At 43.1% G+C, this 26,375-nt stretch overlaps 2 protein-coding genes and 10 non-coding genes across 15 annotated transcripts in view; 2 read left to right on the top strand and 10 right to left on the bottom strand.

Annotated features, from left to right (window-relative positions):
• The window catches only part of ghdc (GH3 domain containing), a 68,726-nt gene extending 44,325 nt beyond the window's left edge, over positions 1-24,401 (top strand). For 3 of the 4 annotated variants that reach the window (XM_085466359.1, XM_085466358.1, XM_085466357.1), the window contains exons 4-13: positions 18,546-18,821; positions 20,105-20,301; positions 20,395-20,589; positions 20,664-20,783; positions 21,173-21,470; positions 21,591-21,780; positions 23,273-23,344; positions 23,442-23,575; positions 23,687-23,775; positions 23,884-24,401. In XM_085466359.1, the coding sequence (XP_085322485.1) occupies positions 18,548-18,821; positions 20,105-20,301; positions 20,395-20,589; positions 20,664-20,783; positions 21,173-21,470; positions 21,591-21,780; positions 23,273-23,344; positions 23,442-23,575; positions 23,687-23,775; positions 23,884-24,105 (1,791 nt within the window). In that variant the 5' untranslated portion in view covers positions 18,546-18,547 and the 3' untranslated portion in view covers positions 24,106-24,401. Of the gene's footprint in view, positions 1-18,140; positions 18,366-18,545; positions 18,822-20,104; positions 20,302-20,394; positions 20,590-20,663; positions 20,784-21,172; positions 21,471-21,590; positions 21,781-23,272; positions 23,345-23,441; positions 23,576-23,686; positions 23,776-23,883 lie in introns of those variants that run through there. The other variant, XM_085466356.1, reaches the window with a different exon arrangement.
• trnal-caa (transfer RNA leucine (anticodon CAA)) lies at positions 848-930 on the bottom strand. The gene has a single exon. It is a non-coding gene; the product is annotated as a tRNA-Leu (tRNA).
• On the bottom strand, positions 1,995-2,077 carry trnal-cag (transfer RNA leucine (anticodon CAG)). Its single transcript has one exon. It is a non-coding gene; the product is annotated as a tRNA-Leu (tRNA).
• Positions 3,142-3,224, bottom strand: trnal-cag (transfer RNA leucine (anticodon CAG)). The gene has a single exon. It is a non-coding gene; the product is annotated as a tRNA-Leu (tRNA).
• On the bottom strand, positions 4,289-4,371 carry trnal-cag (transfer RNA leucine (anticodon CAG)). The gene has a single exon. It is a non-coding gene; the product is annotated as a tRNA-Leu (tRNA).
• trnal-cag (transfer RNA leucine (anticodon CAG)) lies at positions 5,436-5,518 on the bottom strand. The gene has a single exon. It is a non-coding gene; the product is annotated as a tRNA-Leu (tRNA).
• On the bottom strand, positions 6,583-6,665 carry trnal-cag (transfer RNA leucine (anticodon CAG)). The gene has a single exon. It is a non-coding gene; the product is annotated as a tRNA-Leu (tRNA).
• trnal-cag (transfer RNA leucine (anticodon CAG)) lies at positions 7,730-7,812 on the bottom strand. The gene has a single exon. It is a non-coding gene; the product is annotated as a tRNA-Leu (tRNA).
• Positions 8,877-8,959, bottom strand: trnal-cag (transfer RNA leucine (anticodon CAG)). The gene has a single exon. It is a non-coding gene; the product is annotated as a tRNA-Leu (tRNA).
• On the bottom strand, positions 10,024-10,106 carry trnal-cag (transfer RNA leucine (anticodon CAG)). The gene has a single exon. It is a non-coding gene; the product is annotated as a tRNA-Leu (tRNA).
• On the bottom strand, positions 11,171-11,253 carry trnal-cag (transfer RNA leucine (anticodon CAG)). Its single transcript has one exon. It is a non-coding gene; the product is annotated as a tRNA-Leu (tRNA).
• Positions 14,388-16,676, top strand: LOC146703211 (uncharacterized). Its single transcript, XM_085466355.1, has 2 exons — positions 14,388-15,269; positions 15,678-16,676. Exon 1 carries the CDS (start codon positions 14,482-14,484, stop codon positions 15,136-15,138), a length of 657 nt encoding a protein of 218 aa, XP_085322481.1. The 5' UTR covers positions 14,388-14,481; the 3' UTR covers positions 15,139-15,269; positions 15,678-16,676.
• Positions 24,402-26,375: the final 1,974 nt, after the last annotated feature.

Below are 26,375 nucleotides of genomic sequence, written 5' to 3'. Positions count from 1 at the left end.
CACATCTAAAGCACATTTGTGAGATTTGAGGTTTAGAGCTATGTATTTTTGCAGGCTGAGATCCAGTTGGTGAAGGAACTTGTAATGGATGTCTGTGAAGGTTCTGTCATCCAGGTCATTGTAGTCTAAGGAGCTTGGAAACTTCTTTAAACTTCTTTAAGTTGCTTGAAGACGTTTCACCTCTCATCCGAGAAATTTCTTCAGTTCTAGGGTCAAATGGTGGAGTGTCTCAGATTTAAGGCCTGTGGGAGTGTCTGCCCAAGAGGGACTATGGACCCTCTAATGATCCTCTCCCTAATGACACGAGCCAAAGTGTGAAAACGGGTGTAGGTCACAAGCAACCAAGGATTCGGGTGAGCTCATTGTGAAACCTAGCCCCAACCTATCATGTGATTTCCTGAGGTCAAATGGCCCAGGATGTGAGTGGGCGTTAAGGCTTCTGGGAAGGTATCTCAACACTGGATTATAGATGTCAGACAGTTGGTGCCCTATGCCACCACCTCTGTTTAAAGATGGTCATTCACAGTGGACATAGATGTAACGGAGCAGTCTGTATCTGCAGTGAATTTGGCTGTGTGGAAAAAGTGATTTTGCAAAACATTCGGACTCCGGTAGACGCATGAGAGAGAGGTACTTGAGGTCAGTATCTTGCACAAGGATATTTGGCATGTAGATTAAAGCATCCCATCACCAACCTGGTAGGTGACCTGCACTACAGCACCCCCGACACTAACTAAATCAGATTTCAAGTTCATAACTTATCAAAGCAGTTGCCATTTGGTGGCAACTCCTTTATTGACAGAAGACATGACATATCATGTCAAACTTACGGTTAATGAGCAAAGAATGTCAGGAGTGGGATTTGAACCCACACCTCTAGGAGAGACTGCGACTTGAACGCAGCGCCTTAGACCGCTCGGCCATCCTGACACATTTGCACTTGTTGATACAGAATCCACATGACAGGCTAGCAGATCAAGACACCTTTACAACTGATCAGATTGGCAGACTATTACACCTCTTCTTTACCAACACATATTCAGCTGAGATTCAAGAAGTCACTTTGATGAGTGGTGAGACTTTTCTTCAACTATCTGATAAATGAACGTGACCAAGTTGCAGTACAGAAAGGAACTGACTTCTACTTCACATCTAAAGCACATTTGTGAGATTTGAGGTTTAGAGCTATGTATTTTTGCAGGCTGAGATCCAGTTGGTGAAGGAACTTGTAATGGATGTCTGTGAAGGTTCTGTCATCCAGGTCATTGTAGTCTAAGGAGCTTGGAAACTTCTTTAAACTTCTTTAAGTTGCTTGAAGACGTTTCACCTCTCATCCGAGAAATTTCTTCAGTTCTAGGGTCAAATGGTGGAGTGTCTCAGATTTAAGGCCTGTGGGAGTGTCTGCCCAAGAGGGACTATGGACCCTCTAATGATCCTCTCCCTAATGACACGAGCCAAAGTGTGAAAACGGGTGTAGGTCACAAGCAACCAAGGATTCGGGTGAGCTCATTGTGAAACCTAGCCCCAACCTATCATGTGATTTCCTGAGGTCAAATGGCCCAGGATGTGAGTGGGCGTTAAGGCTTCTGGGAAGGTATCTCAACACTGGATTATAGATGTCAGACAGTTGGTGCCCTATGCCACCACCTCTGTTCAAAGATGGTCATTCACAGTGGACATAGATGTAACGGAGCAGTCTGTATCTGCAGTGAATTTGGCTGTGTGGAAAAAGTGATTTTGCAAAACATTCGGACTCCGGTAGACGCATGAGAGAGAGGTACTTGAGGTCAGTATCTTGCACAAGGATATTTGGCATGTAGATTAAAGCATCCCATCACCAACCTGGTAGGTGACCTGCACTACAGCACCCCCGACACTAACTAAATCAGATTTCAAGTTCATAACTTATCAAAGCAGTTGCCATTTGGTGGCAACTCCTTTATTGACAGAAGACATGACATATCATGTCAATCTTACGGTTAATGAGCAAAGAATGTCAGGAGTGGGATTTGAACCCACGCCTCTAGGAGAGACTGCGACCTGAACGCAGCGCCTTAGACCGCTCGGCCATCCTGACACATTTGCACTTGTTGATACAGAATCCACATGACAGGCTAGCAGATCAAGACACCTTTACAACTGATCAGATTGGCAGACTATTACACCTCTTCTTTACCAACACATATTCAGCTGAGATTCAAGAAGTCACTTTGATGAGTGGTGAGACTTTTCTTCAACTATCTGATAAATGAACGTGACCAAGTTGCAGTACAGAAAGGAACTGACTTCTACTTCACATCTAAAGCACATTTGTGAGATTTGAGGTTTAGAGCTATGTATTTTTGCAGGCTGAGATCCAGTTGGTGAAGGAACTTGTAATGGATGTCTGTGAAGGTTCTGTCATCCAGGTCATTGTAGTCTAAGGAGCTTGGAAACTTCTTTAAACTTCTTTAAGTTGCTTGAAGACGTTTCACCTCTCATCCGAGAAATTTCTTCAGTTCTAGGGTCAAATGGTGGAGTGTCTCAGATTTAAGGCCTGTGGGAGTGTCTGCCCAAGAGGGACTATGGACCCTCTAATGATCCTCTCCCTAATGACACGAGCCAAAGTGTGAAAACGGGTGTAGGTCACAAGCAACCAAGGATTCGGGTGAGCTCATTGTGAAACCTAGCCCCAACCTATCATGTGATTTCCTGAGGTCAAATGGCCCAAGATGTGAGTGGGCGTTAAGGCTTCTGGGAAGGTATCTCAACACTGGATTATAGATGTCAGACAGTTGGTGCCCTATGCCACCACCTCTGTTCAAAGATGGTCATTCACAGTGGACATAGATGTAACGGAGCAGTCTGTAGCTGCAGTGAATTTGGCTGTGTGGAAAAATTGATTTCGCAAAACATTCGGACTCCGGTAGACGCATGAGAGAGAGGTACTTGAGGTCAGTATCTTGCACAAGGATATTTGGCATGTAGATTAAAGCATCCCATCACCAACCTGGTAGGTGACCTGCACTACAGCACCCCCGACACTAACTAAATCAGATTTCAAGTTCATAACTTATCAAAGCAGTTGCCATTTGGTGGCAACTCCTTTATTGACAGAAGACATGACATATCATGTCAATCTTACGGTTAATGAGCAAAGAATGTCAGGAGTGGGATTTGAACCCACGCCTCTAGGAGAGACTGCGACCTGAACGCAGCGCCTTAGACCGCTCGGCCATCCTGACACATTTGCACTTGTTGATACAGAATCCACATGACAGGCTAGCAGATCAAGACACCTTTACAACTGATCAGATTGGCAGACTATTACACCTCTTCTTTACCAACACATATTCAGCTGAGATTCAAGAAGTCACTTTGATGAGTGGTGAGACTTTTCTTCAACTATCTGATAAATGAACGTGACCAAGTTGCAGTACAGAAAGGAACTGACTTCTACTTCACATCTAAAGCACATTTGTGAGATTTGAGGTTTAGAGCTATGTATTTTTGCAGGCTGAGATCCAGTTGGTGAAGGAACTTGTAATGGATGTCTGTGAAGGTTCTGTCATCCAGGTCATTGTAGTCTAAGGAGCTTGGAAACTTCTTTAAACTTCTTTAAGTTGCTTGAAGACGTTTCACCTCTCATCCGAGAAATTTCTTCAGTTCTAGGGTCAAATGGTGGAGTGTCTCAGATTTAAGGCCTGTGGGAGTGTCTGCCTAAGAGGGACTATGGACCCTCTAATGATCCTCTCCCTAATGACACGAGCCAAAGTGTGAAAACGGGTGTAGGTCACAAGCAACCAAGGATTCGGGTGAGCTCATTGTGAAACCTAGCCCCAACCTATCATGTGATTTCCTGAGGTCAAATGGCCCAGGATGTGAGTGGGCGTTAAGGCTTCTGGGAAGGTATCTCAACACTGGATTATAGATGTCAGACAGTTGGTGCCCTATGCCACCACCTCTGTTCAAAGATGGTCATTCACAGTGGACATAGATGTAACGGAGCAGTCTGTATCTGCAGTGAATTTGGCTGTGTGGAAAAAGTGATTTTGCAAAACATTCGGACTCCGGTAGACGCATGAGAGAGAGGTACTTGAGGTCAGTATCTTGCACAAGGATATTTGGCATGTAGATTAAAGCATCCCATCACCAACCTGGTAGGTGACCTGCACTACAGCACCCCCGACACTAACTAAATCAGATTTCAAGTTTATAACTTATCAAAGCAGTTGCCATTTGGTGGCAACTCCTTTATTGACAGAAGACATGACATATCATGTCAATCTTACGGTTAATGAGCAAAGAATGTCAGGAGTGGGATTTGAACCCACGCCTCTAGGAGAGACTGCGACCTGAACGCAGCGCCTTAGACCGCTCGGCCATCCTGACACATTTGCACTTGTTGATACAGAATCCACATGACAGGCTAGCAGATCAAGACACCTTTACAACTGATCAGATTGGCAGACTATTACACCTCTTCTTTACCAACACATATTCAGCTGAGATTCAAGAAGTCACTTTGATGAGTGGTGAGACTTTTCTTCAACTATCTGATAAATGAACGTGACCAAGTTGCAGTACAGAAAGGAACTGACTTCTACTTCACATCTAAAGCACATTTGTGAGATTTGAGGTTTAGAGCTATGTATTTTTGCAGGCTGAGATCCAGTTGGTGAAGGAACTTGTAATGGATGTCTGTGAAGGTTCTGTCATCCAGGTCATTGTAGTCTAAGGAGCTTGGAAACTTCTTTAAACTTCTTTAAGTTGCTTGAAGACGTTTCACCTCTCATCCGAGAAATTTCTTCAGTTCTAGGGTCAAATGGTGGAGTGTCTCAGATTTAAGGCCTGTGGGAGTGTCTGCCCAAGAGGGACTATGGACCCTCTAATGATCCTCTCCCTAATGACACGAGCCAAAGTGTGAAAACGGGTGTAGGTCACAAGCAACCAAGGATTCGGGTGAGCTCATTGTGAAACCTAGCCCCAACCTATCATGTGATTTCCTGAGGTCAAATGGCCCAGGATGTGAGTGGGCGTTAAGGCTTCTGGGAAGGTATCTCAACACTGGATTATAGATGTCAGACAGTTGGTGCCCTATGCCACCACCTCTGTTCAAAGATGGTCATTCACAGTGGACATAGATGTAACGGAGCAGTCTGTATCTGCAGTGAATTTGGCTGTGTGGAAAAAGTGATTTTGCAAAACATTCGGACTCCGGTAGACGCATGAGAGAGAGGTACTTGAGGTCAGTATCTTGCACAAGGATATTTGGCATGTAGATTAAAGCATCCCATCACCAACCTGGTAGGTGACCTGCACTACAGCACCCCCGACACTAACTAAATCAGATTTCAAGTTCATAACTTATCAAAGCAGTTGCCATTTGGTGGCAACTCCTTTATTGACAGAAGACATGACATATCATGTCAATCTTACTGTTAATGAGCAAAGAATGTCAGGAGTGGGATTTGAACCCACGCCTCTAGGAGAGACTGCGACCTGAACGCAGCGCCTTAGACCGCTCGGCCATCCTGACACATTTGCACTTGTTGATACAGAATCCACATGACAGGCTAGCAGATCAAGACACCTTTACAACTGATCAGATTGGCAGACTATTACACCTCTTCTTTACCAACACATATTCAGCTGAGATTCAAGAAGTCACTTTGATGAGTGGTGAGACTTTTCTTCAACTATCTGATAAATGAACGTGACCAAGTTGCAGTACAGAAAGGAACTGACTTCTACTTCACATCTAAAGCACATTTGTTAGATTTGAGGTTTAGAGCTATGTATTTTTGCAGGCTGAGATCCAGTTGGTGAAGGAACTTGTAATGGATGTCTGTGAAGGTTCTGTCATCCAGGTCATTGTAGTCTAAGGAGCTTGGAAACTTCTTTAAACTTCTTTAAGTTGCTTGAAGACGTTTCACCTCTCATCCGAGAAATTTCTTCAGTTCTAGGGTCAAATGGTGGAGTGTCTCAGATTTAAGGCCTGTGGGAGTGTCTGCCCAAGAGGGACTATGGACCCTCTAATGATCCTCTCCCTAATGACACGAGCCAAAGTGTGAAAACGGGTGTAGGTCACAAGCAACCAAGGATTCGGGTGAGCTCATTGTGAAACCTAGCCCCAACCTATCATGTGATTTCCTGAGGTCAAATGGCCCAGGATGTGAGTGGGCGTTAAGGCTTCTGGGAAGGTATCTCAACACTGGATTATAGATGTCAGACAGTTGGTGCCCTATGCCACCACCTCTGTTCAAAGATGGTCATTCACAGTGGACATAGATGTAACGGAGCAGTCTGTATCTGCAGTGAATTTGGCTGTGTGGAAAAAGTGATTTTGCAAAACATTCGGACTCCGGTAGACGCATGAGAGAGAGGTACTTGAGGTCAGTATCTTGCACAAGGATATTTGGCATGTAGATTAAAGCATCCCATCACCAACCTGGTAGGTGACCTGCACTACAGCACCCCCGACACTAACTAAATCAGATTTCAAGTTCATAACTTATCAAAGCAGTTGCCATTTGGTGGCAACTCCTTTATTGACAGAAGACATGACATATCATGTCAATCTTACTGTTAATGAGCAAAGAATGTCAGGAGTGGGATTTGAACCCACGCCTCTAGGAGAGACTGCGACCTGAACGCAGCGCCTTAGACCGCTCGGCCATCCTGACACATTTGCACTTGTTGATACAGAATCCACATGACAGGCTAGCAGATCAAGACACCTTTACAACTGATCAGATTGGCAGACTATTACACCTCTTCTTTACCAACACATATTCAGCTGAGATTCAAGAAGTCACTTTGATGAGTGGTGAGACTTTTCTTCAACTATCTGATAAATGAACGTGACCAAGTTGCAGTACAGAAAGGAACTGACTTCTACTTCACATCTAAAGCACATTTGTGAGATTTGAGGTTTAGAGCTATGTATTTTTGCAGGCTGAGATCCAGTTGGTGAAGGAACTTGTAATGGATGTCTGTGAAGGTTCTGTCATCCAGGTCATTGTAGTCTAAGGAGCTTGGAAACTTCTTTAAACTTCTTTAAGTTGCTTGAAGACGTTTCACCTCTCATCCGAGAAATTTCTTCAGTTCTAGGGTCAAATGGTGGAGTGTCTCAGATTTAAGGCCTGTGGGAGTGTCTGCCCAAGAGGGACTATGGACCCTCTAATGATCCTCTCCCTAATGACACGAGCCAAAGTGTGAAAACGGGTGTAGGTCACAAGCAACCAAGGATTCGGGTGAGCTCATTGTGAAACCTAGCCCCAACCTATCATGTGATTTCCTGAGGTCAAATGGCCCAAGATGTGAGTGGGCGTTAAGGCTTCTGGGAAGGTATCTCAACACTGGATTATAGATGTCAGACAGTTGGTGCCCTATGCCACCACCTCTGTTCAAAGATGGTCATTCACAGTGGACATAGATGTAACGGAGCAGTCTGTAGCTGCAGTGAATTTGGCTGTGTGGAAAAATTGATTTCGCAAAACATTCGGACTCCGGTAGACGCATGAGAGAGAGGTACTTGAGGTCAGTATCTTGCACAAGGATATTTGGCATGTAGATTAAAGCATCCCATCACCAACCTGGTAGGTGACCTGCACTACAGCACCCCCGACACTAACTAAATCAGATTTCAAGTTCATAACTTATCAAAGCAGTTGCCATTTGGTGGCAACTCCTTTATTGACAGAAGACATGACATATCATGTCAATCTTACGGTTAATGAGCAAAGAATGTCAGGAGTGGGATTTGAACCCACGCCTCTAGGAGAGACTGCGACCTGAACGCAGCGCCTTAGACCGCTCGGCCATCCTGACACATTTGCACTTGTTGATACAGAATCCACATGACAGGCTAGCAGATCAAGACACCTTTACAACTGATCAGATTGGCAGACTATTACACCTCTTCTTTACCAACACATATTCAGCTGAGATTCAAGAAGTCACTTTGATGAGTGGTGAGACTTTTCTTCAACTATCTGATAAATGAACGTGACCAAGTTGCAGTACAGAAAGGAACTGACTTCTACTTCACATCTAAAGCACATTTGTGAGATTTGAGGTTTAGAGCTATGTATTTTTGCAGGCTGAGATCCAGTTGGTGAAGGAACTTGTAATGGATGTCTGTGAAGGTTCTGTCATCCAGGTCATTGTAGTCTAAGGAGCTTGGAAACTTCTTTAAACTTCTTTAAGTTGCTTGAAGACGTTTCACCTCTCATCCGAGAAATTTCTTCAGTTCTAGGGTCAAATGGTGGAGTGTCTCAGATTTAAGGCCTGTGGGAGTGTCTGCCCAAGAGGGACTATGGACCCTCTAATGATCCTCTCCCTAATGACACGAGCCAAAGTGTGAAAACGGGTGTAGGTCACAAGCAACCAAGGATTCGGGTGAGCTCATTGTGAAACCTAGCCCCAACCTATCATGTGATTTCCTGAGGTCAAATGGCCCAGGATGTGAGTGGGCGTTAAGGCTTCTGGGAAGGTATCTCAACACTGGATTATAGATGTCAGACAGTTGGTGCCCTATGCCACCACCTCTGTTTAAAGATGGTCATTCACAGTGGACATAGATGTAACGGAGCAGTCTGTATCTGCAGTGAATTTGGCTGTGTGGAAAAAGTGATTTTGCAAAACATTCGGACTCCGGTAGACGCATGAGAGAGAGGTACTTGAGGTCAGTATCTTGCAAAAGGATATTTGGCATGTAGATTAAAGCATCCCATCACCAACCTGGTAGGTGACCTGCACTACAGCACCCCCGACACTAACTAAATCAGATTTCAAGTTTATAACTTATCAAAGCAGTTGCCATTTGGTGGCAACTCCTTTATTGACAGAAGACATGACATATCATGTCAATCTTACGGTTAATGAGCAAAGAATGTCAGGAGTGGGATTTGAACCCACGCCTCTAGGAGAGACTGCGACCTGAACGCAGCGCCTTAGACCGCTCGGCCATCCTGACACATTTGCACTTGTTGATACAGAATCCACATGACAGGCTAGCAGATCAAGACACCTTTACAACTGATCAGATTGGCAGACTATTACACCTCTTCTTTACCAACACATATTCAGCTGAGATTCAAGAAGTCACTTTGATGAGTGGTGAGACTTTTCTTCAACTATCTGATAAATGAACGTGACCAAGTTGCAGTACAGAAAGGAACTGACTTCTACTTCACATCTAAAGCACATTTGTGAGATTTGAGGTTTAGAGCTATGTATTTTTGCAGGCTGAGATCCAGTTGGTGAAGGAACTTGTAATGGATGTCTGTGAAGGTTCTGTCATCCAGGTCATTGTAGTCTAAGGAGCTTGGAAACTTCTTTAAACTTCTTTAAGTTGCTTGAAGACGTTTCACCTCTCATCCGAGAAATTTCTTCAGTTCTAGGGTCAAATGGTGGAGTGTCTCAGATTTAAGGCCTGTGGGAGTGTCTGCCCAAGAGGGACTATGGACCCTCTAATGATCCTCTCCCTAATGACACGAGCCAAAGTGTGAAAACGGGTGTAGGTCACAAGCAACCAAGGATTCGGGTGAGCTCATTGTGAAACCTAGCCCCAACCTATCATGTGATTTCCTGAGGTCAAATGGCCCAGGATGTGAGTGGGCGTTAAGGCTTCTGGGAAGGTATCTCAACACTGGATTATAGATGTCAGACAGTTGGTGCCCTATGCCACCACCTCTGTTCAAAGATGGTCATTCACAGTGGACATAGATGTAACGGAGCAGTCTGTATCTGCAGTGAATTTGGCTGTGTGGAAAAAGTGATTTTGCAAAACATTCGGACTCCGGTAGACGCATGAGAGAGAGGTACTTGAGGTCAGTATCTTGCACAAGGATATTTGGCATGTAGATTAAAGCATCCCATCACCAACCTGGTAGGTGACCTGCACTACAGCACCCCCGACACTAACTAAATCAGATTTCAAGTTCATAACTTATCAAAGCAGTTGCCATTTGGTGGCAACTCCTTTATTGACAGAAGACATGACATATCATGTCAATCTTACTGTTAATGAGCAAAGAATGTCAGGAGTGGGATTTGAACCCACGCCTCTAGGAGAGACTGCGACCTGAACGCAGCGCCTTAGACCGCTCGGCCATCCTGACACATTTGCACTTGTTGATACAGAATCCACATGACAGGCTAGCAGATCAAGACACCTTTACAACTGATCAGATTGGCAGACTATTACACCTCTTCTTTACCAACACATATTCAGCTGAGATTCAAGAAGTCACTTTGATGAGTGGTGAGACTTTTCTTCAACTATCTGATAAATGAACGTGACCAAGTTGCAGTACAGAAAGGAACTGACTTCTACTTCACATCTAAAGCACATTTGTGAGATTTGAGGTTTAGAGCTATGTATTTTTGCAGGCTGAGATCCAGTTGGTGAAGGAACTTGTAATGGATGTCTGTGAAGGTTCTGTCATCCAGGTCATTGTAGTCTAAGGAGCTTGGAAACTTCTTTAAACTTCTTTAAGTTGCTTGAAGACGTTTCACCTCTCATCCGAGAAATTTCTTCAGTTCTAGGGTCAAATGGTGGAGTGTCTCAGATTTAAGGCCTGTGGGAGTGTCTGCCCAAGAGGGACTATGGACCCTCTAATGATCCTCTCCCTAATGACACGAGCCAAAGTGTGAAAACGGGTGTAGGTCACAAGCAACCAAGGATTCGGGTGAGCTCATTGTGAAACCTAGCCCCAACCTATCATGTGATTTCCTGAGGTCAAATGGCCCAGGATGTGAGTGGGCGTTAAGGCTTCTGGGAAGGTATCTCAACACTGGATTATAGATGTCAGACAGTTGGTGCCCTATGCCACCACCTCTGTTTAAAGATGGTCATTCACAGTGGACATAGATGTAACGGAGCAGTCTGTATCTGCAGTGAATTTGGCTGTGTGGAAAAAGTGATTTTGCAAAACATTCGGACTCCGGTAGACGCATGAGAGAGAGGTACTTGAGGTCAGTATCTTGCAAAAGGATATTTGGCATGTAGATTAAAGCATCCCATCACCAACCTGGTAGGTGACCTGCACTACAGCACCCCCGACACTAACTAAATCAGATTTCAAGTTTATAACTTATCAAAGCAGTTGCCATTTGGTGGCAACTCCTTTATTGACAGAAGACATGACATATCATGTCAATCTTACGGTTAATGAGCAAAGAATGTCAGGAGTGGGATTTGAACCCACGCCTCTAGGAGAGACTGCGACCTGAACGCAGCGCCTTAGACCGCTCGGCCATCCTGACACATTTGCACTTGTTGATACAGAATCCACATGACAGGCTAGCAGATCAAGACACCTTTACAACTGATCAGATTGGCAGACTATTACACCTCTTCTTTACCAACACATATTCAGCTGAGATTCAAGAAGTCACTTTGATGAGTGGTGAGACTTTTCTTCAACTATCTGATAAATGAACGTGACCAAGTTGCAGTACAGAAAGGAACTGACTTCTACTTCACATCTAAAGCACATTTGTGAGATTTGAGGTTTAGAGCTATGTATTTTTGCAGGCTGAGATCCAGTTGGTGAAGGAACTTGTAATGGATGTCTGTGAAGGTTCTGTCATCCAGGTCATTGTAGTCTAAGGAGCTTGGAAACTTCTTTAAACTTCTTTAAGTTGCTTGAAGACGTTTCACCTCTCATCCGAGAAATTTCTTCAGTTCTAGGGTCAAATGGTGGAGTGTCTCAGATTTAAGGCCTGTGGGAGTGTCTGCCCAAGAGGGACTATGGACCCTCTAATGATCCTCTCCCTAATGACACGAGCCAAAGTGTGAAAACGGGTGTAGGTCACAAGCAACCAAGGATTCGGGTGAGCTCATTGTGAAACCTAGCCCCAACCTATCATGTGATTTCCTGAGGTCAAATGGCCCAAGATGTGAGTGGGCGTTAAGGCTTCTGGGAAGGTATCTCAACACTGGATTATAGATGTCAGACAGTTGGTGCCCTATGCCACCACCTCTGTTCAAAGATGGTCATTCACAGTGGACATAGATGTAACGGAGCAGTCTGTATCTGCAGTGAATTTGGCTGTGTGGAAAAATTGATTTCGCAAAACATTCGGACTCCGGTAGACGCATGAGAGAGAGGTACTTGAGGTCAGTATCTTGCACAAGGATATTTGGCATGTAGATTAAAGCATCCCATCACCAACCTGGTAGGTGACCTGCACTACAGAAACCCTGACACTAACTAAACCAGATTTCAAGTTCATAACTTATCAAAGCAGTTGCCATTTGGGGTAATTGAGGTAAATGGTGCTCGACCAATATTAAGGAGGTGCCTGGTGATGAAATCTTCTCTAAGACCCACAGGCACATCTGGAACTCTACAAGAGGAATAGAGATTTGGAATAATTGAGGTAAATGGTCGTCGACCAATATTAAGGAGGTGCCTGGAGATAAAAGCTTCTCTAAGGCCCACTGGCACATCTGGAACTCTACAAGAGGAATAGAGATTTGAAACATTTGTTTGAACTCTGGAAGAAATAGTTTCTTCTTCCTTTGTTTGAAGACTGCCTGGGACAACACTTTGTTCATTATCTTCGGGTCCGTTATCTGAAGGTTCAGGAAGAATGGCATTTAATAAATCAGTGTTGTAACTCTCGCTGGCTGAAGACTTTTCATCTTCAGCGTTGTTCATATTAACACTGGTTGTAGGAATCTTAGTTGTTTCACTGGAGGATGACTGTTCGTATTCAAAGTTGTTTACAGAAACACTCGGTGAAGGAACCTCAGTTGTTTCAGAGGTGGGTGACTTTTCCGTTTCACTAGTGGGTGAGGTAAATGGTGCTCGACCAATATTAAAAATGTGCCTGGTGACAAAAATGACTCCTCGCCCAACCGACTCAACTGGAGCTGTAATAATGGAAGACAGAGCTGAAAGATTTGTTTGAACTCTGGAAAAAAAAGTTTCTTTGTCTTCTCTTTGAAAACTTCCTTGGTCAGCGTTTTGTTCATTCTCTTCAGATTTGTTCATATCTGAAGGTTTGGGGAGGACGCCATTGAATAAATCAGTGCTGTAATTCTCACTGGTGGGAGACTCTTCATGTTCAAAGTTGTTTATACTGGTTTTAGGAGCCTCATCTATTTCAGAGGTGGTTGCCTGTTCATTTTCATAGGCATTTACAGAAACACTGGTTTTAGGAACCTCAGACTGTTCATCTCTGGAAATAGATATCGGTAAGAAGAACCCATCAGGCTCTAAATAATATCTGTCAAGCTCCTCAAAGCCATCAGTGTCTGAAGAATTTGTATGACTGAAGACTGAGCGCCATATATTTGCAGACGACTATCGATTCAACGTTAAAACACTAGGTGCAGTAAAGTAGAGTGCCTTACCTTGGGGGTATTTATGAGCTCACGTTCTAAGACTTCAAAGGCACACGGGCCGTGACATCACAAAACGTCTTGAACCTTCACCTCCCTGAACGTTAGTATTAACCATTAAGCTAACCTTAATATTAACCTGCTGTTATCGAGGAATGGCAACCCAGACAGGAAAAAACTCGGGGTGCAACCGCACTTGGGATACAGCCCCGCTGTCTCACCGGCGGGCACCGGCGGGCCCGCGACAATTAACAAACAACACACTCTCCTTTTTTTATTATTTACTTTTTGTTTTCAAGTTTTACGGCTTGCTCTTACATAGAAAGCTCCGGACTGAACAACAGCGCTTGTCAAAAGAGCCATCCTGTTAACGTGGAGTGAAATTATACTAGTCGAAGGTATTAAAGGTAACTTCTTTGTATTTTTATTTACAAATGTAAGATGGTGGGAAGCCGGGTTAGATTAAAGCACATTGGCTACTAGCATATTAGCTAAATAAATAACGGAGGCTTGTATTTTTTGTATATACTTCTATGGTGCTGTAACCAATGACTGTATACAGTCATTGGCTGTAACCCAGTGTTAAGTTACTTGTTTAGCTAAACAAATAACGGAGGACTTAACGGCAGCGACTTTGTCGCTACATCTAGCGAGTTTTCAGACCCCCTTATTGACTTTTTTCTCTAAAAAGCAACAAATCTGGTGACTTTTTCTGGTGTTATTGGAGTCTTATTACGACTTTTTTGACGTGAAAGCACGTATCGCTCTTACAAGCAGCGGGAGCTGCCGTGGGCACCTCGCCCGTGCCAAAGCACTCACAGGCGGCGGTCCTAACGCAGCAGTTGCCCCCAGCTGCTGTCAGAGCAGGAGCTTTTTACACCTACGGGTCCAAACTGCAAATTAATTGCGCATGAGCGAAGCCGCTGCTCCCGCACTGACTATAACGCAGGTCGGGAGAAGCGGTAGTTGTACATTGCTTTGTTTAAAATAAATCAATGCACTAAAATACACTGTTCAACCTGAGCCTGTCGCTGGGGAAAGTTCCACAGCTGTGGAAGACCTCCTGTGTGGTACTGGTACCAAAGACCTCCCATCCTAAGGACCTCAGCAGCTTCAGGTAGGTAGCCCTGACATCACATCTGATGAAGACCCTCCAGAGGCTGCTTCTAAGCCATCTGCACCCCCTGGTGAGGTCTTCATTGGATCCGCTGCAGTTTTCTTACCAGCTTGGCATTGGGGTGGAGGACGCCATCATCTACCTCCTGCACCGAGCTCTGACTTACCTGGAGAAGCCTGGAAGCACTGTAAGGATCATGTTCTTTGATTTCTCCAGTGCTTTCAACACCAGCCAGCCACGACTTCTGAGGGACAAGCTGGAGCTATCGGGAGTGGACCACCACATGTCCCAGTGGATACTGGACTACCTCACAGAACACCCACAGTATGTGAGGACACAGGGCTGTGTCTCTGATACGCTGGTCTGCAGTATGAAGGCCCCACAGGGAACTGTGCTAGCCACTTACAGAAGTTCTCTGACGACTGCCATAGCTGGCCTCATCACAGGTGAGGACGACTCAGAGTACAGACAGTACACTCTGGACTTTGCGGACTGGTGCCAGCAGAACCACCTGCTGATCAATGCCGGGAAAACCAAGGAGTTGGTGGTGGACTTCCGGAGACGCAGACCCACCACACTGACACCGGTGAACATCCAGGGAGTGGACATTGAGATAGTGGACTCTTATAGTGTTAAAAGTCTGCTTGTTTACTGTAGCTGTTTTATACTACGTTACCCATGATGCACCTCGGTATCTGTACTTCCGGTTGGGAACGTGTTCAGCGCAGTTCTGCACAGATGAGAGGGGTGTCGGAGGAGTAACGTATTTACTTGCATTCCCGTGTGAGTTAATACTGTGTGCGTGCTTACCATGTGAGTATTGTAAGATGAGAGTGATGCTTGTTTGACTTTATTTGTGTAATTTGCTACGTAAGAAGCTAGTCCCGTTGCTATCGCTAAGATGCGTTTTTTTGGCCTACTACAGGCAGCCTTGTGTTCAGCCCATATTTCATTCCATATACGACTTACTGTCAAGCATTGTGGTTGTAGGTGGATGTAACTATTTACTATGTTTATTCTCTGAATCGTTGTAATCTGCAGAGGTCTGGTTTGCCAATGTATATACGAGCCAGAAATTCATTTATGGTCTTAGGGTGCCATCTAGTGGCCATGAGGTTATGGCAGATTGTATAACATTACGCTGGAAACCCACAGTACTGTATAAGGGGTACACTGCTATCCATAGTGGTTAATACAAATGTTTGTTCTTTCTGTTTACAGATGACCACACACACCCATATACATACTCACACCCCCTTTACCTGCATGTGAATACTGTGATGCAATTGCCTCCCTACCGTAATGAGGTGGCAGATAACATCAACAGGATGTACAGCGTTGTACATCCTGTTGATGTCATCTGCCACCTCCTTATTAAAGTTATTTGAACTACATCACTGTGGAGTACCATTCCTTCTGACCGAGTAGGACTCAGTTGAAGCGTGATCGGCAATCAGTGCAAACATACATTACATATAGGTACCTGGGTGTTCACCTGAATAATAAACTAGACTGGAGCCACAACACTGATGCTCTCTACAGGAAGGGACAGACCAGACTCTACCTGCTGAGGCGGCTGAGGTCATTTGGAGTCCAGCTAGCGCTTTTAAAGACCTTCTATGACTCTGTGGTGGCATCTGTCATTTTTTACAGTGTTATATGTTGGAGCAGCAGTTTATTGGCAGCTGAGAGGAAGAGGTTGGATAAACTCATTTGGAAGACCAGCTCTGTTCTGGGACCCAGTGCAGTTGGTGGGAGACAGAAGGACTCTGGCCAAAATAACATCTCTGATGGACAGAGTCTCCCACCCCATGCATGTAAATGTTGCTGAACTGCAGAGCTCCTTCAGTGACAGACTGCTACATCCTAGATGCATGAAGGAGCGTTTCCGCAGGTCCTTCCTCCCTGCAGCTGTCAGACTGTACAATCAAAACTGCTCCCAACAAACATAGAGTTTTACATCAGCGCTGTAACTTGCTCTATTTTATCAACCCATTCACACTATAAGCAGGGTTTGCCTCTTATCTGTATTTAATTTTATTTAATTTAATAACGGTACAGTACTCTGTTTTTGGTAACCCTTGTCCTTGATGTAAATATGTAAAAATTGTGTATGTTTCTGTTCTGTGTCTTGTGTACTGTTTGTTTGTATGTGTCTTTCTTGCTGCTGTTACACCCAAATTTCCCCTTGTGGGACAATTAAAGGATTATTCTATTCTATTCTATTCTATTCTATTCTATTCTATTGCTAACTTAGAAATCGGATGTCCTTGCAGAGCCTTACCTCCATCTTCTACATCCAAAATCGACTGAAGCTGTCTGGTGATGCTTGCTATGTCCATTTTTGATTAATGTAGTTTGTTAACAACGTTAAGTCCGGATAAAGAAATTTAATGTGTGGTTTTAAATATATACTAAATGGTTTTAGGGTGTTTTTACTGACTTTATGTCTCTTCCATTATGTTATTTCTCTCTCCTACAGGGTCCTTTATAATTACATGACCAATTATGCAAATTAGGCGATGACGTCATCTAGCGACTGAGTCCTCCAGCTTCACTGTTTATATTATGCTAACATAGCTGTGTCGCTAGCGATCACATAGCACAGGGGTGTCAAACTCAAATACACAGTGGGCCAAAATTCAAAAATGGAACAAAGTCGCGGGCTAACGTTAATATTTATTTAAAAAAATACTTCCTCCAGATATAAGAATGAATCTTTTCTTATGAACTCAAACACGTTTTGCTGAAAAACTGAATATGGAACAAGCAAAGCTTAATACTAAACAATATATATATTAGCTGTGTAATACCAGTAGGCCAGCTCTGATAGTAATTTGGCATGGCTTCGCGGGCCAAATGTAATTAAGCTGCGGGCCAAATTTGGCCCACGGGCCAGAGTTTGACACCTATGACATAGCACATCATTATATACCAGCTAACCAAACTTCAGTAACCCCACAAACCTCACTGCTGTTTACGTTCCTGTACGACGTTGGGCACTGGAACCAGCAGGAGGCAGACACCTGACATTGGGGTGTCATCCCAGGGTCCTTTTTTTGTATATTTTTTGTGTAACATATCTGACATACATAAGCACGTTAGACTGAAAGATGCAAAATCCTGACAGTCAGAAAATGCTGTTTTATGCTGAAGCACAGATAAGACATTTTTGAAAATCATGGACTTCTTCACAGTTTTCTGAAACTATTTTACAGTGTGTAGGTGTGCCCCCCTTCCCCCATGTGACTGTTTCAGGGACTGAAACAGTGGTGGCTGTTTGGAAGAATCTAAAATATAAAACAGTTTTTTGTTTACTACATAGTTCTATATGTGTTCATTCATAGTTTGATGCCTTAAGTGAGAATCTACAATGTAAATAGCCATGAAAATAAAGAAAAACATTAAATGAGGTGTGGTCAAACTTTTGACTGGTAGTATATATGTCCACAAACCCTCACACTTCCGTGTTTTATGTAAGAAATATTTAATAAGAATCGAACTTGCAGATTGATTGTCTTTGTTGTGCAATCACAACCACGGACGCTATAGCATTATCCAGGCAGTGGTGCTACATTTAAAGCAAAAACAGATAAATAAAATATAAGTTGTTGTTTTTTTTAGTTGGTATTTCCAGGTTTTTTACGTCATGATTTAGTCAAACCAATCAGCGTCTAGTTCTGACCCAAATACGGAAGCAGCACAGACAGCGGCGAAAGTAAAAGTTGACATGCTTTCTTGGGCGTGGAAATGCAGTCCAAAGGCTTTTTATAGACATTAATTATTATAACCACGGGGACGTCACATCTTATTTAATGCTCAAGATGTCTTCCTCTTGGTTTCGCGTTGCACTTCCGCTTTGTTTTGCGGTTTCATCGGTCGCCCTGGCCATCAGCGGACAGATTCCCGGTAAGCGGTGAATGAGTGCGCGAAATAGCGAAATAAAAACCATCTTGTCTCGACAGGATTGCGCACTTTCACGGTAGACTGCGTACTCTTGTTTGTAAATGAGAAGAAAAGTAACGGTCTAATGCTGACTAACAGCGCCCCACCTGGCTCCTCTGTGTTTTTGTGTGTCTTGTGTAACAGCCATGCCGACCCCTCTCCCCGCTGTCATCGGTTTGTGCTCTGTGGCCGGGATGGCATTAATCTTGAAGATAAAGGTTGAAAACCGGACGTTAAGCAGCCTTCTGAGCCAGCATGTAGCGGTGAAGGTTGTAGGCTGGCTGGGCAGGCGGCAGAGAAGGAAACTTGAAGCAGACACACTCAAAGTCAAAGAAGTCCAACAGGAGACTCTGCTGAAGCGCTTGCGTAAAAGCGCAGATACGTATTATGGAAGACAGTACGACTTCAGCTCAATAAAAGGTAAGCAGCGAAGTAGATGGCGTTAGTTTAGCAAGCAGGTAGTGTGAAGACATTTGTGCTTATTCAGTGTTAACGCTTGGGAAGACCGGGGTGACACATTAAAGGAAAAAACTCGTGCCACCAGCTGCCACCAGACCCCAGAGTCCTTAAATAACGGCAACAAATCACAATTTCATATTGATTTGATTCCTATTTTAAACGTGTTGCTTTCCAAATATAATCAAAGCTGCATTTATCTGTTCACAATTTTTATTGTTTTGTGAGCAAGTCAAGCTTTTTTAAAATTTCTTTTTATTTTGTTTTAAACCTGTGTCATCAAATTTATTGTTTTCAATGAACAAATGTCCCCGAGACATTTTCAGCGTACAGGTGACTGAAACAGCATTTCATGCATTGAGTGGAATTTGGCTCGTTTTGTAGACTTAACTCCATGTGCTGATTTGTTATTTAGTTGTGCCAAAGGGTTTCCAAATGAATTCATTTTATGTTATTACAGTAATATTTGTAGGAAATATTGGAGGGAAGAATAATAATGCTGTAAGTCAAAATCTGTTTATTTTTCTCATGTTTTTTTCATTTTTTTTGTCAGATAATTGACACTGAAAACACATGTAGCCTGTACACCTGTAGCCAGATGCAATCAAATACAACTACCATCATTTATGTTTATATGTGTATTATTAACGTTACATTCATATTTTTTTTAGTATCACTCCTTTCATTCCTGTACTACAACACCTTTAGTATAGATGTAAAAAGTACTACACTATTTCTATGATCATCTGAGATGAAAATTATCCTGACTACCACAGAGTTAAGATGCTTCCTTGTGACTTTCTCTTTCTCTTCCCCTCCACAATTTCATTGCTTCACTTAAATAGTTTTGATATAGAAGCTGCTGCGTGCTGTGTGTCTTGCTGGAGTGTGCATTTACTTGTGTCCATGGTTCACCTGCCTATGCGCTGGGCACATATAGCAGCAGTATCATATAGTCTGTGGATGAGAATGTGGTTTCTGAGAGTACCACCAACTCATTTCTGCTTGTTGTAATGTTGCTGTTTAAACTATTCACAGCAGGCCAGGGTATTAAATGACCCTGAGTATACTGGGAAATGTCCCAGTGTTCCTGATGGGCACGGACAATGCAGCAGGTCCTGAGAATTGCGATGCTGAAATTGGGGACTGTTTGATACTTGTGCTTAAAATAAGCTCAAATGATGAAAGATAAATTAGAGGTGTCAATACAGTTTTGATTTAAATCATGAAATCTGTTTATTTTCTAGATATTAAAGAATTTCAGGCATACCATCCTATTACTACATACACGCACTATCAAGACCTAATCAACCGCATCGCAGCTGGAGAAGAGAAGCTCATCATTGCAGAGAAGCCATTAATTCTGGCCATGACCTCCGGGACATCAGGATCCAGTGCCATGCTGCTCAGCACTAAGGACACCAACACTGAGTTCTTCCTGCAGGTGAAGTCACTGCTTGATGATGATGATGACGGTGTAGCCCATGCGCTGCGCAAGGAAATTTTACTAATAATACTCGCTGTGTGTTTCCATCAGGGAGTGACTGTGTGCTTAGATGCCATGCAGCAGGCATTCCCTGAGACCAAGAGCCTTCAACGCACCACCAAGTTCTTTTACACTCCTACTTTTCGGCAGTCTGAGGCTGGAATTCCCATCGGACCAAACTCCTCGACACCAGCCTCCTCACGCCACATCCTAAACCTGTACACGACTCCAGCACCTGCCTTCAAGGTACAATCAGCAAGCCTAACAAGTGGTCAGCCTTTGTGTGACCGATTCGGTAATAAAATCTTATGTTTCTTCAGGTTCCCGGTGAGAAGGACACGCTCTATTTGCATCTTCTTTTTGCGCTGAAAGATCCTAATGTGGGAACTCTGGAGTCCAACTTCGCCTCCACAGTTTTCTATGCCTTCAGTGCCCTACAGGTACCCAGTTGTTTGTCAGGAATGAGTTACTTTTGTTGTTTTTGTGTTTTTCTTTCTTTTTTATGTGAGTAGAGGCATAAAAACAGGACTTAATGGGAAACCGTAAAGTATGTAAAGTAATTCATCCATTCCATCCTTCAAAGAAAAGCATTAGCAATGTTATTTCTTGTCTATTTTAAGAGACAACGTTTCATTGAGCAGTAGCAGGCTGTTGTTGTCCTTCACATGTGCCTCATTTCGTTCTCACTGGGACATCATTTAGTAAAACAAGATGAAATCTTGAGTCAGGTGTTTAGCTCCCACTGACTGATTAAAACATTTGTGTTAATTGCTTTATGAATAAAGGCTTGGGCAAGTCATTTCTCCCTAATATGCTCTCGATCTCATAGGAGCGTTGGCAGGAACTTGTGGAGGACATTGAACGGGGGAAAATCAGCACTGCTCTGTCTCTGGAGCCCAAAGTGAGGGCCAAGCTTGAAGCGCTAATGAAGCCAGACCCACAGAGAGCTGCCCAGCTCCGGGCCCACTTCCAGGACGGCTTCAGGGGGATTGCCAAGCGCCTGTGGCCTCATCTGAACCTGGTCCTGGCAGTGGACTCAGGCTCCAATCAGATCTACGGTGAAATGTTGAGGGAGAGTTACTGCAAAGGAGTGCCTTTCTACTCGCCCTTCTATGCTGCTACTGAAGGTAAGAGCCTTCATTTACATTTTTAAGCTGTTTAATTAAAAACCGTTGCAGTTGGGCATTTGTAGGGTTTCTATATGTGGATGAGGTCAGCATTTGCTCTCATTATCTGTTCCCCTGCAGGTTTAATTGGGGTGAACCTGTGGCCTCAGGAGTCAGAAAGACGTTACTTGCTGTGCCCTCGCTCAATGTTCTGCGAGTTCCTCCCAGAGAGCAGCCTGGATGAGGAGGCCCCTCACACTCTGCTGATGGAGGAGGTGAAGGAGGGAGAAAACTATGAGCTGCTTGTCACAAATGCTTCAGGACTTTACAGGTTCGATTTCATCTACAAACAAATATAAATAACTGCAGCTGTATGTTTACGTCCTCATGATTGTGATGGGTCACACTGCATTTTAACATGTTCTAAATCTGTTTAAGAATCAAATGGAAGAGTTCATGTTTGATATGTAACACTTTATTAGGTACACTTCACTACTTTTAGGTTGGACATCCTTTTTTCTTAATTCTTCACAGCAAAGATTCAACACGGTACTAGAAACATTCCAGAGAGAATTTGGTCAGTGTTGACATGATGGGAATCTCCCGTTCCACAAATGCTCTATTGGACTGAGACTTCTGTGACTGTGGAGGTCATCTGAGTACAATGAACTCATTGGTCAAGAAACCATTTTGAGACTTGATTGAGCTTTGTGACATGGTGTGGTATCCTACCGGAAGCAACCATCAGAAGATGGGTACACTGTGGTCATAAAGGGATGGACATGGTCAGCATCACTATTCAGTAGGAGGCTGTGGAGTTTAAAAGGATCTTGGTACCAAGGAAACAAAGAAAATATCCCTGACACCATTATGCTACCACCACCATCTGCCTGAACGATTGTTACAACAAGGCTTTCATGTTGTTTATGCCAAATTCTGATCCTCTCTCCAAATGGTGGAGCAAAAAATGAAACTCTAGGCAACTTTTTCCAATCTTGTCCAAATTTGGTGACCCTATGTGAATAATAGCCTCAGTTTCCTGTTCTTCAGAATCAGATTACTTGTGGGAATAAATGTGGATTACAGTTGCTCCAAGTCGGTAACAGTAACAGACTAAACAATACAGTATGTTACAGATTTTACAAATTTAAGAAACAGCACTAATATATACAAATCACTCAATTATAAATATCAAGAATTAACAGAGGTGATTCTAAATAAATATCAAGAATATTGCAGAGTATGAGTGGCAGCTGATGTGGTCTTCTGCTGCTGTACCCATCTGCTTCATAGTTCAATGCACTGTGATTATAGAAATGCTCTTCTTGATAATTTGGTTGCAACAAGTCATTATCTGAGTTTCTGTTGCCTTCCTATAGGCTCAACTCAGTCTGGCCACCCTCCTTTGAGCTCTGACATCAGCAAAGCATTTCTACCAGAGATCTGCCGCTCACTGGATATTTTCTCTTTTCCGTGCCATTCTCTGGAAACCCTAGACATGATTGTGTGGTGAAATCCCAGCAGACACCAACAACCATGCCACATTTAGTCACTTAGATCAACTTTCTGACCCATTTTAACACCTGGTATGAACTTCAGTGGGTTATCTTGACCATGGCTACATCTCTGTGTGCACCAAGTTTCTGAGTGGCTCATTAGATATTTGTGTTAATGAGCAGTTGAACAGGTGTACTTAACAAAGTTGCTAATGAGTGTAAAATCAGATTTGTCCGATGGCTCTTTATGACCATCACTGCAATTAAAATGTGATATTACAACTATAACAAACTCTCATATTTACCTGTATATTTCCCTTGTTACAGATATCGCATCGGAGACATTGTAAAAGTTGTTGGATTTCACAACCAGTGTCCCATCGTGGAGTTTCAGTACAGGTACAGCACTGGACAGCAGTACAGTTTTTCTTATGCTGTGTGTGTGTGTATATAAAGCATGATACGATACTTTCTCCTTGCTTCCATGCTCCATTAGACGAGGTCAGATGCTGAATGTTCGAGGAGAGAAAGTGTCAGAAGCGTTGTTCCTCAGTGCTTTGAAGAAGGCCGTCGCTCAGTGGCCAGGAGCTCAGCTGGTTGACTACTGCTGTGCTGAGAGCGGCATCCTGGGTAATATTTGTTCTTGTTTATACCCTTAAATCATAGAAGAAAGTTGAATATGATGCGAAAACTATTGAACCCTTTGCAGCATATTTTATTTTATTTATTGTGGCATTGCAGGAGATACAATTGGTGGCTCGGACCCTCACTACCAGGTGTTCTTAGAGCTGAAAGGTGTGAGGAGGCTTACAGAGGAACAACGACATAAGGTAAGAGAAATCCTAATGAAGGTTCACCAACAGGCAGCATGTTTACAGTCTGTCATTAAATCACTCTACCTTGTCTTTTTGTTTGGTGTTTCCTCTCTTGCTTCCCAGCTGGACATTTCTCTCCAGCAGGATTCGGCCGTCTACAAATCCTTCCGTATCAAAGGCAGCATCGGGCCAATGAGAGTGCAGCTGGTGGCAGAGGGAGCGTTTAACAAACTTCGTAAGCAGATGATGGCGTACTCGAGCACCTCACCCAATACGTTCAAAATGCAGCGAGTGCTGCGCAGGAAAGAATATGCTGAATTCCTTCTGGGCAAAACGATTTCCTGAGATCACTTACAGACTGATGATATTGGATGTTTTTTATTTATGACTGACTTAATGAAGTGTGCCTGTGGGAGATGTTAACCATGATGCATTAACTCTGATTTTTAAACAATAAAAATGCACTTTTGACTTTTGACAAAATATCCCCGAAGTCTCATCTGTACAAAACCCCCAATTTAGAAGTTTCCCGAGTATTTCCAGTGGAAATTTTCTGGTGACACCAGCACGAGAAAATCTTTGAGCTGTATTTAAATGTAAGCTTCAGTTGCCATTCCTCAATAAATTTCACTTTACTTTTCTCCAATGTTTTTTTTTTTCTGGGCAGTTAAAGGAAAAGCAAAAGAACATGCTGTTAATATCTTGCATTTTTTAATGGAGTTGCTTAAGCTTTCATTTTATACCATCTGTTACTAAATGTTGCACCATCTAATGATCCCATTTTGTGAAATTACCTGTGATGACTAAAGCAGCATTTGGCAAGATTTAAATCTAGTACGCTACTGTTATGTGGCTGAATTTTGTGTTTTTGGTCCCTTTAGTATTGTTAGACAGCAGTCACAGCATGTCCTGGTGAAGGTAATTATGCTATTTTTAGCTTAGTTAATTATCTGACATCATATGGTTGTTGGTGGAAGTCGTGTTTTTTAGCTGGTTCTCTTTCAGATTGTGCAGATTTGGCCAGCTTCTAGTTTCATCTTAGAGTCAAGTGGATCCATCAGACCAGAAGAGCTGATTACTGGTAAGCATCCTTGGCCTTTAGACTGTAACTGATGATGCTTATGAAATCAAGATAGCCTTCAGTATCTGCCTGCTCGCATTGTTCACCACCTGTACAGCTTATTTCTTCAGTTACATCATAAACAATAGTGCAATAGGAGTGTCAGGACTTTGTTGTTACCACCAGAGGGAGCTAGTCTAATATTTAAGACATGCAGCATAATGCTATCTCCCACAGGTCCAGCATTTAACTGCTTGTCAGCCTTGACTGAAGCAGTGAATTCTTGTTGATAGCTCTGACTGTGAGGGCTCTCGTCTGAATTAATATCATCTTCTTATAAATAATCAAGGTTTTGGAAAAAAGGGGAGCAGACAAAGAAGACGGAGAAAGCGCATATTTATATGTATGTTGACTAGACTAATCCTCACATCCTTATTTGATTCTGTGAGATTTTCCTGTTGCCATCTTTAGCCTCAAAGAAAGTCTGAGTCTGAATAAGCCCCGGTCTGAGCCGACTGCTTCTCTCCTGCAGGTCGATTCGTTCACAAAGTGGGCTAATATTTTTAGAAACGCCCCATTTCAGCAGAGATTTGACATCGTTCTCGCTTTATTTTGGCTTCATAATGCCTCAACTGTATATACAAGTGTTACATTTTGGCTTAAGAAAGCTGGCAAACAGCACTGCATGGAAGAACTTAAAACAATATGGCACTAGTTTGATTTCAGGCCTTTTTCTTAAGTATCCACCTAAAAAAAAAAAAAAAGGTTAGTTTGTTTGTATTTCACAGTTGTGTATATGAACAGCATTATTGGGGTGGTTTCACATTAAAATGTATTTCTTGGCAGGTACTTTCATTCTTCCCTTTGCTGTTTATTCATTCCAGATTGCCTTCTATCTCTTCTTGGTTGTTTAGTTAGATGGCTTGTGTCTTCCTCTGCCTGCCGTCCTCATACGCCCAGAGGATTTACAGACACACAAACGCTCAGAGCCCGCGATCACACATCTGTTCTCTCACAAGTTAATTCATTGTAAACAGACAGATTTGAGAAAGGCAGGCTTGACTTCTCAATGGGATGCAGGGGGGAAGTGTGTTGAAGTGAGAGAAGGGATGCTGCGGGATGTGTGAATCGGCCTGGCTGCTGAGTTTATCTGGCATACAATTTAAATCAGGATTAGGGTTGTGGATTTTCATTCAAGTTTAGTAAATTACAGTCAGTTCAATCAGCAGAATATTCAAGGAATTGATTTTCAGATGTTATTATATGCATAATTAAGGGGCCAAAGTGAATTTTACAAGCACGCCAGCAGTTCCCTTAAAACTGAGAACTATGGGAAATGTAGTTGGGGATAATATTTCACCTGACCCTGTGTGCGTCACTCTGTCACATTAGACCGAGGAGATGATCGTGAGCATGTTTAATGTATTAGCCTCTTTATTAGTGACAAGCAGCGACGGATGAACTACAAGAAGAAGGGACAATGAGATGTCATTAAAAATAGAAAACAGTGAATGGCTGCCAAGGCTTGAATAGGATCCGAGAGAGGAAACAATCC

Source organism: Copadichromis virginalis, linkage group LG8 (genome assembly GCF_057382275.1).
Source record: "Copadichromis virginalis isolate Kocher_CV1m ecotype Utaka linkage group LG8, C_Virginalis_male_GT1.1, whole genome shotgun sequence".
NCBI classification, from domain to species: Eukaryota; Metazoa; Chordata; class Actinopteri; order Cichliformes; family Cichlidae; genus Copadichromis; species Copadichromis virginalis.
Note: the sequence above shows the minus strand (reverse complement) of the source record. Positions and strands in the feature narration are given on the sequence as shown.